General features: G+C 39.3%; 1 protein-coding gene across 6 annotated transcripts; it reads left to right on the top strand.

The window, feature by feature from the left end:
- The first annotated feature begins 634 nt into the window (after positions 1 to 634).
- On the top strand, positions 635 to 13,854 carry LOC124043879 (endoplasmic reticulum junction formation protein lunapark-A-like). Of its 6 annotated transcripts, none has more exons than XM_046362974.1 (14): positions 655 to 757; positions 1,395 to 1,452; positions 1,729 to 1,820; positions 4,162 to 4,203; positions 4,872 to 5,059; positions 5,164 to 5,222; positions 5,455 to 5,495; positions 7,090 to 7,170; positions 7,274 to 7,325; positions 7,418 to 7,627; positions 9,964 to 10,069; positions 10,266 to 10,336; positions 10,665 to 10,859; positions 12,801 to 13,854. In XM_046362974.1, exons 3-14 carry the CDS (start codon positions 1,794 to 1,796, stop codon positions 12,965 to 12,967), a joined length of 1,239 nt encoding a protein of 412 aa, XP_046218930.1. In that variant the 5' UTR covers positions 655 to 757; positions 1,395 to 1,452; positions 1,729 to 1,793; the 3' UTR covers positions 12,968 to 13,854. The 6 variants fall into 6 exon arrangements, with proteins under 6 accessions (XP_046218928.1, XP_046218930.1, XP_046218929.1 ...); XM_046362976.1 differs by having other exon boundaries at positions 663 to 757; positions 1,726 to 1,820; XM_046362972.1 differs by lacking the exon at positions 1,395 to 1,452 and having other exon boundaries at positions 635 to 757; positions 1,726 to 1,820.
- The last annotated feature ends 781 nt before the right edge of the window (positions 13,855 to 14,635 follow it).

Below are 14,635 nucleotides of genomic sequence, written 5' to 3'. Positions count from 1 at the left end.
ATTTTATATCCAGTTTTTAAGTAAACGTTTTTTTAAATGATTGAAGAGAAAAGTATTCAATGAGGGGAAGTGAAGTGGGCGGAGTGCTGATTTGCACTTGGAGCTTGGCAAAAGGGGGCATGATTTGTTGACATAATTGTAATCAAAACCCAACCTTCATTTACTGATTGTGATGCAGTGAGGTTCCAAAAACCGTTTTAGAAGACCCTGACTGACTTTGTAACCAAAATGATCCTATTTACACTTTGAAGTCAATTTTGACACTACAATAAATGTGTATGACTCATATCAATGCCACAAAGACTGTTTTCAAAGGCGTACTTTGCTTTTATGGGTCAGTCGTTCTTTAACTATTCAAATGTATCTTGCATTTTTATGGGCTGATTGTTTAGACATGGAGGTATGGGTTAGCCAAATTAGCCCAATTGTATCCAATTACTTTGCACTTAGTAAAACAACATCCTCTTATGGCAACACGTTACAGTTTGGAGGAGCCATTACGGGTTTGCTTCAATTTTTTTCACTGACACGAAGTCCTCTGTCACGTGGTGAAGCCAGCATGGTCAACGTTACAGCGTATGCGGTATTATGTGAAGTCACATAAACCGACCCTGGATCTGCGGTTAGGGGCGGGTTTGCGTGTCTTCTGACGTCAGAAATGGGTCGCGCATATTCTTCCGCCCCTAATATATAAGCAACAATATAGTGGTAATTGTGTTTCAGTCACAGATGAACTTCGGACATTAATACTGTCCAGGTAAATTGCTTCAGAATTAGTTCAACGCCAGTGCTAGCAAAAAAAAGTGTGTTCCTTGATATTGAATCGCGTTTACGATAAAGTGTCTAGCTGAAATAGCGACTGTTAGTTTAAAGTTGCATGAAGCTAAAGTTGCTAACTGGAACAACGATGGCTAGAACGCTGCAACTTGACACTTTTGAGTTGGTCAATTTAGTAGCTAACTAGATAGTTTTCCCCTTCTATGCAAGAAGGTCGAATTGGCTAGCGAGTTATGTCGCTTGATGTTGAACACTTCTGCCCATGAGCCAAAGCCCTAGTTAGCTAGCTAAATTAGCTTGTGCATGCTAACTAGTACTTAGCTAACTCCAGCGCAATGTGCCGTTGAGCTATTTCATGCACACATTTGGTTGACTATGTCACACTGTGCATTTTGTTTTTCTGGGCAAAGTGAACGGTACCGTTAACCAATTTAAGAAATGCATCGTAAATTAAACTAGGTAATGTGGTGCTAGCGTCACAGCAACTCGTTGTGGTCGAGCGAGGTATCAAACGTCAGTGCGGTGCGTCTGCTAGAGTTCGTCTATTCTAGACTTAGCTAGAGCCTATACGTTCCAAAATAGTAAATTGTTCTGTTATTGTGCCTTTGGACACGCAGCGAACTGTTGCTTGCTCGCTTCAAAACATACGCTACACTCTTGATGAATCCTGGACAGGTAAACACATGCGTCATGTGACCCACTTTTGGATTTGGGATTAGCTAGCCAATGTATGCAATTTAACCAATATGTAAATCAAGAATAATGCTTTCAAAAGTTGGGAACGTTATGGAGCTTGAGTCCCACACTCAAGTGAATTTACAGTGTCAGTAAATTGGATACCCATGCATTATCATCAGCTACCTTCCTTGCACAATCATTGGTTGCTTGTATTTTGTTTTGATAGGAATGTAGACTGAGCAGTATTAGCTAACAGTACATTTTTGTCAGCAGGTGAAGAGAGATTCCACTGGAAAATCAGAGGGCTCTTAAAAGACTGACTTCATTTGGTCCTCAACATGGGGGTTGTAATATCCCGGTTTAGGGTATGTATGGCATAACCTGTGTTTTCCTCTTGGTGATATGTATCACAGGTTGGTGGCACCTTAATTGGGGAGGCTGGGCTTGTGGTAATGGCCGAGTGGAAAAGGTGGAATTGTGGAACTGTATCAAATACATCAAGTATATGGCTTCAGTGTGTTTGATTCCATTCGCTCTGTTCCAGCCATTATTGTGAGCCGTCCTCCCCTCATTGCCTCCACTGATATGTATGGCTGAGTATGTATAAAATATATTTTTAGGAACTTAGTTGGCTCTCAATTTAGTTAGAATAGTAGAATACACAAGGTGCAATTTTGAAATTTGGTTTGCATCAGATTTTTGCTGATGTTGGTCACTCAAATACCCATGTCAGCTAAAAAAACGTTGATTGAGAAGTTACTCTATCTAGCCTGTTATCTAAACTTGTAGTACTCATGGCCTTATACTGACTGGTCATGTGCCCAGGACCCTGACTTCCAGGGGACCCCATTGATTTTGTTTTCTTTGTCAGTCTCTCTGATAACCTATTAAAGGAAAAATTACTATCATTTACAGTGGTCCATAACACTAATGTGAGGACAATCTTTCATTTTGTCGTTTATAAGGTTGGTAGCAATGTGAAACTTGTTGTGGAAATCTGTTGCAGCTGAAGTTTACTACAAAACCTGGCAATGCTCTATGGGCTAGCTAGCTAGGTACGTAGCCACACGCAATAATACCAAAGTCAATATCTGCACGTGAAGTAGCTAGTTAGCTGTAAAATCCTCTAAACAAACTGCACTGTCAATTTAGGAGTCTACATTCTCACCATGTTCAACCTGCATTATGACATGGGCCAGTATTGAAATCTGACATGTATGATAGATGCTTTTGTGATCTTAAAGGCCTATTCCTCTTTACTTCCAGTGTAGTGAGCGCAGCCTTATCGTAATGCTACGTCATACCTGCCCAACTGCTGCCTGATTAAAATGCAATAGCTCAGATACACACATGAAATGACCCAGGGAAGTGGTAGTTCATCGTCCAGAGATGCACAAAGTCTTTACTTTAGCATGGCATAAGTCATGGCAAAATTTGTGGAATTGCAGGAAATTAGATGTTAAACTGCTTTATTATAATTTTTTGCTTTAAAACTTTCTATACACCCCATGGAAAAAATGTGTAGAAATATATATACTTTAAAACAAAAAAATTATCCTGAGGGGAGAGCAACCAAATTTCACTTAGGGGCTTGTCCTAGGTACTAGTAACATGCATTTATTTAAGAGTAAAGTAGTTTATCTGCACAAATCAGTTGACTGCGTGTGGGGTATGCAGACCCACGAGCCACTGCAGGCCCTGTGAGTTCAAAATGTGTGGCCCCCACCCCCATCAAAGTTGCCCATCCCTGCTATAGAATGTATGGCGTAACTTGTTTGACATTTAAATAGTGCAGCATTAAAGAAGTGCTCTGCAATGCTCACAAACACACAAGATGTATTATGCGTAAGCTGCTGTGGTGTTATTGACACTACTGAATATCTTTCATTGGATGTTAAATTGTGAAAGGGATTAGTTGACTCTGTCTACATTGCTTGGCAGTGCATATGTCTGAAATAACATTGATGTAATTTTCTACTAGTATAGAGGAGAATGTGTGGGTGATACTCATTGGCCGATATGTAATTCAAGTCTAGTGATCGTTCACTTGTTTGAGCTCTGTTTAGTGCAATATGTCCATGCATGGGACAGGAAAGATACAAAAACCTCTGCTTTCACATGTTATGGCTTTACTATTCAGCACTTCCTAAAAACAAATGCTGTTTTATGGGGTAATGGACAATAGCATTGTTATCATATCAACATGATAATGGTAAATGTAATGATGCTATAGGCCTATATACGGTTTAGCAGACAATTTTATCCAAAGTGACGTACAACGGCGAGTGCTTTTATTTGTATTAGTGGCCCCAGCTATGTCATGTAATTTAGGAACAGCATATTTTATACAACAAGTGGAAATGCAAGTGCTTTTGAATGACAGTTTTGTTCATCACAAGTTAAAAAAAAAATAATAATACTACAATGACGCAATACTTCTCTTGCATTTCTCAAAGAGAAGCAACAATCTGCACATCTAGATGAATGGACAGTACTATTTTTCACAATTTGTGTTCTGAATGGGAACATTTGGTGGGAACATGCAGTACTTTGAACTTATGCAAACTGGAAGGCAATGTAGGGACCCTCAACTCCAGAAAATAAGCCTATGGTTATAAGCTATGGATGGTACCCTGCTTTCTTAAAACTGAACTCTATGCATGTCTTCAATCTCTAATTGTATCTCATTTATTTTTCTTTGGACAGACTAAGCCATCAACTGTAGAGGTTTTGGAAGGAATTGATAAGGTATGTGTTTCTGCTTTTTGAAAAAATATATTTAGCCTCAGAGGCTACACTCCCTCAAGATGACGTTGATCAAGAGTATTTTGGGAACTTGCTCTAGACTAGAGATTGACCTTATTACATTATACAGATCCTGTCTCGCTCGAGGTTTAGACCACTGGAACCAATGTCCAGTGGAGTGACAGACACACATGTTTCCTAGCACCAGCGCAGGATAGGTTGCTACGCTGTCCATCAACTGATATTTTTGGGGGCGAGGTTAATCCACACCGAGAACCAAAGGTGTTTCCTTTCCATCTAAATATAAAGGAAAGATAAGTTGGCAATGCAGTCTGATTTAAGCCTGCATTGAATACATAGGCTTTTGTCAAGATCACAGGAGGAAGGGTGGAAAAGTCATGTTTCCAAATGTTACGCCACAGTCCAGGTTCCAACACTTATATTGTATTGATGTTTGGCTTTATGCTGGTTGTTTATGTATTCATCATACACACGAGGTACAGTATTGACATAATTGTAGCCACAGGGTTATGTTGGATAACTAAAAGTTCTGATATTAGTATTATAATTTGGGAATACTAAACTTGTCAGTTTATAGTGAGAGAGAGCTGGGCTATATTCAATGTGTTTTTTTGTTTGTTTTTGAGGAACATGATCATTGTTTTTTACAGGATATCCAGGCTTGTGAGGAATGTCAAGAACTGTATCAAAAACAGTTGAAGTTATGGGTGTGGAGACTGCTTCAGTACTCATCTCTTCTTTACCTGATGGCTAGCATAATTGTGTGTCTTTGGTACCTCCCTGAACAGATGATTGGAAAGGTCATATTGGTCCTTCCTTTTGTTGTATTTCCACTATTGTAAGTATAGCTGTTTAAAAACATTTCTAAAGAAATGGATTGCTAGAACTACTAATAGTTTGTTACTGAACCTGCAATTGAGGTTCTAATATTTCCTTCAACAGTGTATGGCTCCTTCGAAAGGGGCTGCTCACTCTTTTTAAAAGAAGAACAGAAAAAAACAGTATGTGCTTTGAACTTTATTTACCTCTGCCTCATCATTATTATGACACCGCTGCTAATCTCTGTTATCTATATGTAGTCTTTTCATTTTTTTACTGCATTGTTGGTTAGGAGGTCGTAAGTAAGCAATTCACTAAGGTCAGCTAAATCTGTATTTGGCGCATGTGACTAATACAACTTTACTTGACATTCTGCTTTTGGTGTAATCACTCAAATGTCGTTTTTTGTTTCAGATGAAAAATTGGAGCACCTCAAATCACAAAAACGAAAAATGGTAAGTTCACTTTTTTACAGGTTTGCTTTTGATTGGGTGAACATCGTCTAGACCGCAATTTAGAATCCCACCATAGCTGATCCCTTATCTTTAAAAGGAGCGTCGTGCAGCATTGCAAAATATTTATGCAGTACATAAAACGGTTGTTGTTGATTACATTAACATCTTTGGTGTAATATCGCAAACTGACAGGGCTGTTTTACCATTAAAGATTCCAGCTTTAAAGGCCCAATGCAGTCAATTTATTTCAGTTTTATATCAGATTGTACAGCTGATGAAACTAAGACTGTAAAAGTGTTAACATTTTTGATCAGCTTTATTTCCTGATAGTTGCTTGTTGAAATTACAATCTACGTAGGACCTTCTAATCAGCAGTCTTTCATTGGCGGGAGTTTCTGCTTTCCATGGTGACATCACCATGCAGTAAATTGGTTAATAGAACGATTGTATTTACATTTTTTAAAACTAGTTAAGTCAGTTAAAGAAATTCTTATTTGCAATCTTGGCCTAGGAACAGTGGGTTAACTGCGTTGTCAGGCCCCCAAATTTGCTACTCTCTTGGCCCAATGCAACCTCGACGGAGCTATATCCTTGGCCCAATGCTCTAACCACTAGGCCACCTGCCGCCCCACTATACGAAGCGTTACAAACCTCTCTGCCAAAAGCTAGTTTTTGGTTTTCCCCTTCCCACTCAAACCAGTCCCAGATAGCCCTAACAAAATTATTTCTTGAGCAATAGTTTTGCTAAAAAGCAATTTTTGCCCATTTGTTTTTTAAAATGGAAATCTATTGCAATAAGGTACTTAATTGGTAACCATAAATGATTTGATACTGATGTAAAAAATAATAATAATGTGAATTGCTGCATTGGGTCTTTTTTTAAAGGGTGTAGGCATACTACAGACACTTATTTTCAAAAACATTTTACAATGCAGTGATAAATGTCGGTCTGGCTGCCATTTTGACTTTTGTAGGTAGCTCATTTTGTGGAGTTTCATAAGACTGAAGAAGAAACATCTAGTTGAGAATATTCACATACTTCAAAGACCATTTGTATGAACAGGTCTTAGATCAGCACGCCCTACTCTGAGACTCTTTGTGTTTATGGGCCCGGATCTGTGCAGATGCATGACAGGATAGATGTGGATCGTAGGACCCACCTGTTTTTAAAGCAGTTAATTATTTCAAGAAATCAATTAGTGTGTTTACATGCTCTTTTTAATTTGATTAATGATGATATGGAAGGTACAACGTTAGTCATCATTGATGTCTTCATTACTCATTGGATTTGAACAGAATTAAATGTATGGAATGGTGACATGTCATAACAACATAGGTCAATTAACAGATCAAACACAAGCGTCTTGAATAAAAACCTGTGTAGTCAAAGGGGTTAACTGGAACACCAATCCTTGCTTCAATACTCCAATGCTTGCCTGAAGACGAATACTATGATGTTTGACTGAATTTTTCTTTTGAATTTTTTTAAATAACCCAAACAGGTGTCACAAATCAACCTGACTTTCAATTTGTGCTTTATTTGCCCTTTTCATTTCCTTTTACATTGAAAATATGAACTGCTTTTGTCCAACAGCTTCTAGAGGTGATGGAGACTGAAACATATAAAACCGCAAAAATAATTCTGGAGAGATTTGATCCTGATTCAAAGACAAAGGTGAGTATTCCATCTTCCTCTGAGCCCACTAATTCTTTGAATACCCCCCGCCGCTATAATTAACCTTGACGGTATCCTTCTTAATCTTGTTTCCAATTTGAAGGTGCCAGAATCCATTCCAAGTGGAACACCTATGACTCCAAAACCTGGCCAAGGTAATATAGTTGGCTAGATATTTTAAGGCCTTTCATGTGCTTGCGTTGCAGACCACTGATAAACATAATCCCTGCATTGTTTCCTCCATTAGAACTCCGTCAGCGGTATGTCACTCCTCGGCCCCCGGTGGCGGTGACTCCTGCTGCAGGACGTCCTCTTCTGGCACCAGGGGCCACCCATGCAGGACCGCCCCTCCACTCAGCTCCTGGAGGACCCCCAGAGAGAATCCTGTCTGCTGAGGCTGCTCAGCAGAGCTTGATGAAGAGGCCCATGACCCCTGGCACACCTGTTCCAGGAGTGGGTGAGTTAGCTGCACACGGGGACTACATCATAATGTGGTCGATTTTTAAGGTGATTTACCCATCCCTGTCTCACCAGTCCTTCAGGGATGGGACTCTATTAATAAACTTTTTTTTTTTAAATATTTTTTTACTGTACTGGTATGACAGTTTGTTTTACAAATGGTAGTTATGACCAATTAATTGTAGTATTTGAATCCATTATGGTAGGGTTTGCCGTAAAACAAACCGAAGGTCAAGCTTGTTCCAGAGAAGAGGCAATAATGGTTAACAAAGTCAATAGGTGTGAAATTGTACCTAGATTTTAGGGCCATTTGCAGCATCAAATTTGTTCCAATTCAAAAACAAACAAAATAATTCTCACGACAAAGGGTTATTCCAAAATAAACCGGACACTACCCAGGTTTCCATCAAACCTTTTTATACGAGTGAAGTACATGTAGGATTAAAAGAAGTCATGACAGGCCTGAAGGACAGGCCTTAAACTTTCCAAATGTAGACAAAACAAAATACGCTTGTCTTTTTGTCTGTAAAATTAATTATGCAAGAAATGGTGGTGGAAATGCCTTAAAGTGCATATATCGATCTAATATTAAATGGAAGTAAACTTGGAGTCACGCGATATGTTGTGTGGTATTCACACTACAACTCTGGAAAGCTTTTTCTTCATTAGGCTTCAGATGAAATTATACTGAACAAAAATATAAACGCAACAATCGGAGTGTTTGTTTCATGAGCTGAAATAAATGATCAGAGAAATTTTCTATACGCATAAAAATCTAAATCTAAATCTCTCAAATTGGGCACAAATTTGGCTTACATCCCTATTAGTGAAACTTCCCATTGCCAAGATAATCCAACCACCTAACAGGTGTCATATCAAGAAGCAGATAAAACTGCAGGATAATTGCACAGGTGCACCTTGTGCTGAGGACAAAAGGCCACTCTAAAATGTGCATTTTTGTCACAACCCAATGCCACACTTTTGTAATTGGCATGCTAACTGCAGGAATGTCTGCCAGAGCTCTTGCCAGAGAATTTAATGTTAGTCTATCTACCATAAACTGCCTACAATGTCGTTTTTAGAGAATTTGGCTGTACGTCCAACCAGCCTCACAAGTGCAGACCACGTGTAACCAACCCAGGACGTCCACATCCGGCATCTTCACATGCGGGATTGTCTGAGACCAGCCAACCGGACATCTGATGAAACTGAGGAGTATTTCTGTCTGTAATAAAGACCTTTTGTGGTGGGGGACTAATTCTGATTGGCTATGCTCTCCCAGGCCCACCCATGCTTGCGTTCCTGCCCAGTCATGTGAAATCTGCTGTTGGCTAGAGCACATGCGCGAAGACCAGCATGGGCTCATTCGCTTTCCAACACATTTGTGACAACCAGTAGTAAAGTTGAAAATACGATTTGAAACCATTTTAACTTATATTTTTTCATTAGGTACATAGGAATTTAACCGCAGAAGTAATTTTTATGTGCACTACATCAACACGCACAACCATTTATCCACAACAAGTCAGTTTGATGGGACATCTTGTGGGAAAACACCTATGTAGTTTTTATGCAGATTTTACAATCTTTTACAACATTAAAATCTGTCGCCCATTGGATGGAAACCTAGCTACTGTCAGTTTATGTTAAGTATATATTTACTCTTATGTAAACATGCGGTCTGGCCTTGGACACTTCATAGGAAATGCGAAAGAGGGCAAACCGTTAAAGACTGTTTGCTTTCCCAGAGAAAGCAACATGGTGTAATTGCCATGTGGAATGCCAACAGAGGTGTACAAGAGCCAAGATCACTTTAACTATGATTAATTAGGTAGGCCGGCATTTGTTCTCTGGGCATTGGTACTGAAATGTTACTAAATGCCTTTCTATTGGCCAGGTGAAATTGCGTTTGGCATAGGCACACCATGCAAATGTTTCATATGGCTCGAAACTCAGGCACTTTTGTGGAAAATTGAAAGTGAAAAGCAATTTGATAGAAAGAGTCACCACAGAGTTTCCATATGTTGGTAAATGAATAAGCAGCAGGAAGCTGAGACTTTGCCAAGTCTCCCAGAAATGACCAGTCATCTTCCTATGATTGCTCTTGATGTTAGATTATATTAATTACTGCTCAGCGACACAGCAGGGATTCTCGTTCAAGTGAGATCCATTTCCAAGTCATTATTAAAACCTGTCCGTATCAACCGTTTATCATGGTCCTCTGCCACTAACTGTTGATCTGTCTGGTTTCTTCTCCTCTGGCGCAGTGTGTGACGATTTGTGTTTGAGAACAGACTTTGTGCTGCTAATGTGCATGTGTGTTTGCCATAACAGGAATGCACCCTCCAGGCCCACCCTTGGCCAGACCTGTTCTCCCCCGGGATAGAGGCACCATGGACAGGGTCATTGAGTACTTTGTTGGCGATGGCCCTCAGAATAGGTAAAATGTTGCTTCTGTTTGAGTGTCACCCAAATATTTGCTTTTGGAAATCAAATATGTATTTGTGCAGATGTAAGCGCTGTAGGAATTTACAGTTAAATGTATTTCTAGTGACAATTGCTATGTTTAAATGCAGCTAAATTATCTTTAATTTCATTGCATGTATGCAGTCTAACAGATTATTTTCTCCCTCCAGATATGCCCTCATATGCCAGCAGTGTCTCACCCATAACGGCATGGCATTAAAAGAGGAATTTGAATATGTTGGTAAGATTTAGAGAAACACGACTCTGTCAGTCTCCATCAAACACTGCGCCTTCATTTGCCCTCTAGCATTTGGCAGTGCCGTATATCATCAGGCTCTTAAAAGCCTCTGCCACTACCAGCCTCTGTAAGCAAAAAGAGCCCATCTAGATTGACTATGCAAATGAGTGTAACCCATCGATCTGATGAGTTTATGCGTCTTTGACTCAATTCTTCTTGGAATATCATTGGTTTCATTTTCATTATACATGAATCTGTGTCTACATGGAAATGTATGACAATCATTCATTTGACAGTCGCTTCGGGCATGGTGGTTTGTGTCTCGTTTCAGCCTTCAGATGTGCATATTGTTATTTTCTGAATCCTGCGAGAAAGACCAGACCCCAAGCCCCCCGACTCTCTGAGGTCACTGCTGAGGCAAAGACGCCTTCACACGCACCCATACCAACATCACCAACACCTGTGGAAGCAGCACCCGTAGAACCAGCACCTGCCCCTGAAGCTGATGAGAGCCCCGCTACTGCAGGTTTGTCTCTGCGCAACCTCCTCATTATTGTTCCCAAATTCACTGCTCAAAAAAATAAAGGGAACATTAAAATAACACATCCTAGATCTGAAAGAATGAAATATTCTTATTAAATATTTTTTTCTTTACATAGTTGAATGTGCTGACATGACAACAAAATCACACAAATTATCAATGGAAATCAAATTTATGGCAGTCAGGCTACCTACCTCTGGCCATTTGAACGGTACCTGCCCCAATGCATAGTGCCAACTAAAGTTTGGAGGACTAATGGTCTGGGGCTGTTTTTCATGGTTCGGGTCAGGCCCCTTAGTTCCAGTGACGGGAAATCTTTAACGCTACTGCATACAATGACATTCTAGACGATTCTGTGCATCCAACTTTGTGGCAACAGTTTGGGGTAAGCCCTTTCCTGTTTTCAGCATGACAATGCTCCCATGCACAAACGAGGCCCATACATAAATGGTTTGTCGATCGGTGTGGAGGAACTTGGCTAGCCGCCAGCCACTGATTTAAAAAAAACAACAAAAAGAATAATTAAAATAAATCTACCACCCACTCAGATTTTTTTTTAGTAGACCAAATAAAAAAATATTCACACAAATTACACCAACAAAACACAAGCGGATGAGCATGCGTTGCAATGCTTCTAAAATGTAAAACTAGGCAGGAGTAATGTGGTATATTGTTTAATTGCATTTAACCAAAATATCAGATGAGACAATGTTCACGGTTGAACTAATGTGATTAGCATGAGGTTGTAAGTAACAAGAGAATTTCCCAGGACACAGACATATCTGATATGGGCAGAAAGCTTTAACAATAATTTATCTAACTGCTCTGTTCATTTTACACAAGCTATTACCATTGAAATAATACCATGTTATTGTTTGAAGAGTGCACGGTTATGTACTCAAATGTATCAATAAGCCAATTAGGCACATTTTGAGCAGACTTGATACATTTTGAACAGTAATGCAATGGTTCATTGGAGCAGTCTAAAACTATGCACATGCACTGCTGCCATTTAGTGCCCAAAATCCAAATTACGCCTAAACTGGAATAATGCATTGTGGCTTCTCTTGCATTTCAAAGATGATGTAAACAAAAAAACATTTATTTTGTATGATCTTTTATCAGATCTGTGTTGTTCTCCTACATTAATGTCACATTTCCACAAACTTAAGTGTTTCCTTTCAAAAGGTATCAATAATATGCATATCCTTGCTTCAGGTCCTGAGCTACAGGCAGTTAGATTTGGGTTTGTCATTTTAGGCAAAAATTTAAAAAAGGGTCTGATCCTTAAGAGGGCGAGATGTTACTGTGGTAATGCTACTCGTCATGCTTGTGCCTATGAGTCCAACTAGTAGCTGCTTTGTCTTCTCTTCCCAAACATTGAAAAATAACCTAGCTTGTAAATAGCCAAGAAGAACAGTCTCACTTCAGTAGACTTTTGTTTAAAGTAAATTAGACAACTTTTACACCTGTGCACAGTGCTACGAAAAATGTTTCGCTCGTCACGTGAGCACAGCCCCCAGCCAGTTAGTGTTGTCATGGGATAGGCAATAGTAGGATTTGTGCGGTTGTTTGACCTTGTGCGGTTTAATTTACCAGCTATGAAACAAAATGGCAGAAATACTTAAACCGATACAGCAGAATTTATTTTGCTAAAATTTGATCATACTTGACAATTAAAATATATATATATATTTTTATTATTTATTTATTCACACATGCAAGTGAAGTGGTGACACTGTGGAGCCCTGACCACCCACCAACGTGGCTGATGAAATAGACATCTTTACCCGCCAATGCTAAAGTCCACCCACATTTGGCAGGTGGCCGGTTTTAATTTTTAGGCCCTGATTGGCAGAATTTCCTGATTGTCTTCATTGCTTACTTTCTTAAATGCCTGTAAATTGAATTGATCCTCAATTTTAGTTGCTGAGAAGCAGCCTACTCCCCCAGCTGAAGAGATCCAGGAGTTGGTGACTCTGACCACAGATACTGCCCCAGAAACAGAAGTGCCAGGAACTTCACAATCTCTGCAACTCACCCCAGTGAAGTCAGACGGGGAGCTGGATGTATCAGACATGGAGGTTGAATAGAATGTCATTTCAACACATTAATTTATGCTAGAGCTATATTCTATGTTTTTCAGGGGGGGGGTTATTTCTGTTTTTAAAGTCGACTTAATAATGGTTAGAATAATGCTGTGAGGTAGAATGGCAGAATAACAGGCAACGGGTTTGGTATTAACTTAAAGGTATTTTCTTGTCAGTTGTCATGGTACCAATATGACTTTAATGATTGGAATAAAAGTGAACAGCCAACACTTGAGATTTTACGTCATGTCCACGGTACTTTCATGAACTGTACTTTCACTTCTATACATTGCGCAACAGCACACTTAGGTCAGCTAGCTAAGCGTTTAGCGTTGATGCACTTAGTGTGTTCTACATAAGCGGAAAAGCAATTTCCAACATTACTATTGTATTTGACTTGTCTCTATCCATGTTGTCTACAGGCATGCAAGATGATGACAATAACGAGCCAAAATCTAGCTAAGCAGTTTGAGTTTCTGCACATATGTAGAATGAGGGTTTCTTTTTTTAAATTTAAGTAATTTGCAACATTGTTTTAGTAGTTTGTCTTTTGACTGAATGTCTTACCATGTCTACAGAAGTGCAAAAAAATGTCCTGTCTGGTGTGATGAAATATTTTTAGGGGGCAGATATTTATAGATACTATGGTATACGTTAGTGCCTTTTTAACAGTATTGACTAGGTTTTGGGTAGTCCTAGTACAATGGGACTAACCACATGTTTACACAGTAATAGTACAGTCATAGTAGTACTTATTTATTGCTTAAGAGGAGAAATGAAGCTGTATTTGCTGTCCTCTGCACCTGAGTGCCTTGATGCGTTTTATGTTTCCACTTTGAAATGAATAAAGACTTGAGTCATTGTCAGAATGCATGTGTTTGAAAATGCCAGTTTCGTGTGACCCTGCTATTTGGAGTTCAAGTTTTAATCTCCATTCTCTCAGGCTCCCAGAGTTCATTGTTGAGAAGGATGTACTGCTGATTTCTGAAGCACCCATTCCAACACTTAAGGTACACTATATATATATGAAAGTATGTGGACTCTCCTTCAAATTAGTGGATTTGGGTATTTCAGCTGCACCTGTTGGTGACATTGTCGGTAGAATGGCCTTACGGAAGCGCTCAGGGACATTCAGCATGCACCGTCATAGGATGCCACCTTTCCAACAAGTCAGTTTGTCAAATTTCTGGATATCACTCGAGGTAAGATGTAGGCTATAAGAGTATATTGAAGGCTAGCTGTATTGGGTGCAGATGACTGAACTGCTCACTTTTGTGTCTGTCTGCAGGTATACAGATGAGGCATACAAAGGTAGTTCAGTTGGTATTTTATGCAGATCACATTTACCATCTTCCTCCCTTACCTCTTCAATAAATATCCAATAGGCCTCTACATTATGGACAAGGTATGTGTATGAAAACTATTATCAAAAGTTTTAAATGTTATATTCACATTTACCACAACCAAGGTATGAATACATGTCGTGCATGTTTTGTTATCTGTATAATTACATTTTTCTCTCTATGCCTCTGATAAATATAACAGGTAACCTGTTCGATCACAATGCACTACAAAATCATTCTGGCTATGGAGAACATAAACATGCCAGAGATTATACCCATTGGACTTGGGGCTCTGATGGGAGTTTACCTCATATTTAGATTTTTTAAT

Source organism: Oncorhynchus gorbuscha, linkage group LG09 (genome assembly GCF_021184085.1).
Source record: "Oncorhynchus gorbuscha isolate QuinsamMale2020 ecotype Even-year linkage group LG09, OgorEven_v1.0, whole genome shotgun sequence".
NCBI lineage: Eukaryota > Metazoa > Chordata > Actinopteri > Salmoniformes > Salmonidae > Oncorhynchus > Oncorhynchus gorbuscha.
The sequence above is the reverse complement of the archived record's forward strand: the minus strand, read 5'-3'. Positions and strand labels throughout refer to the sequence as shown.

What these genes read in the sequence shown, in the direction of transcription:
- LOC124043879 (XM_046362972.1), top strand. Translation starts at nt 1,794, where the DNA reads ATGGGGGTTGTAATATCCCGGTTTAGG. An exon ending in TTTTGGAAGGAATTGATAAG is followed by an intron (nt 4,204 to 4,871) that starts GTATGTGTTTCT and finishes TGTTTTTTACAG; the next exon opens with GATATCCAGGCTTGTGAGGA. An exon ending in ATCCTGATTCAAAGACAAAG is followed by an intron (nt 7,171 to 7,273) that starts GTGAGTATTCCA and finishes TCCAATTTGAAG; the next exon opens with GTGCCAGAATCCATTCCAAG.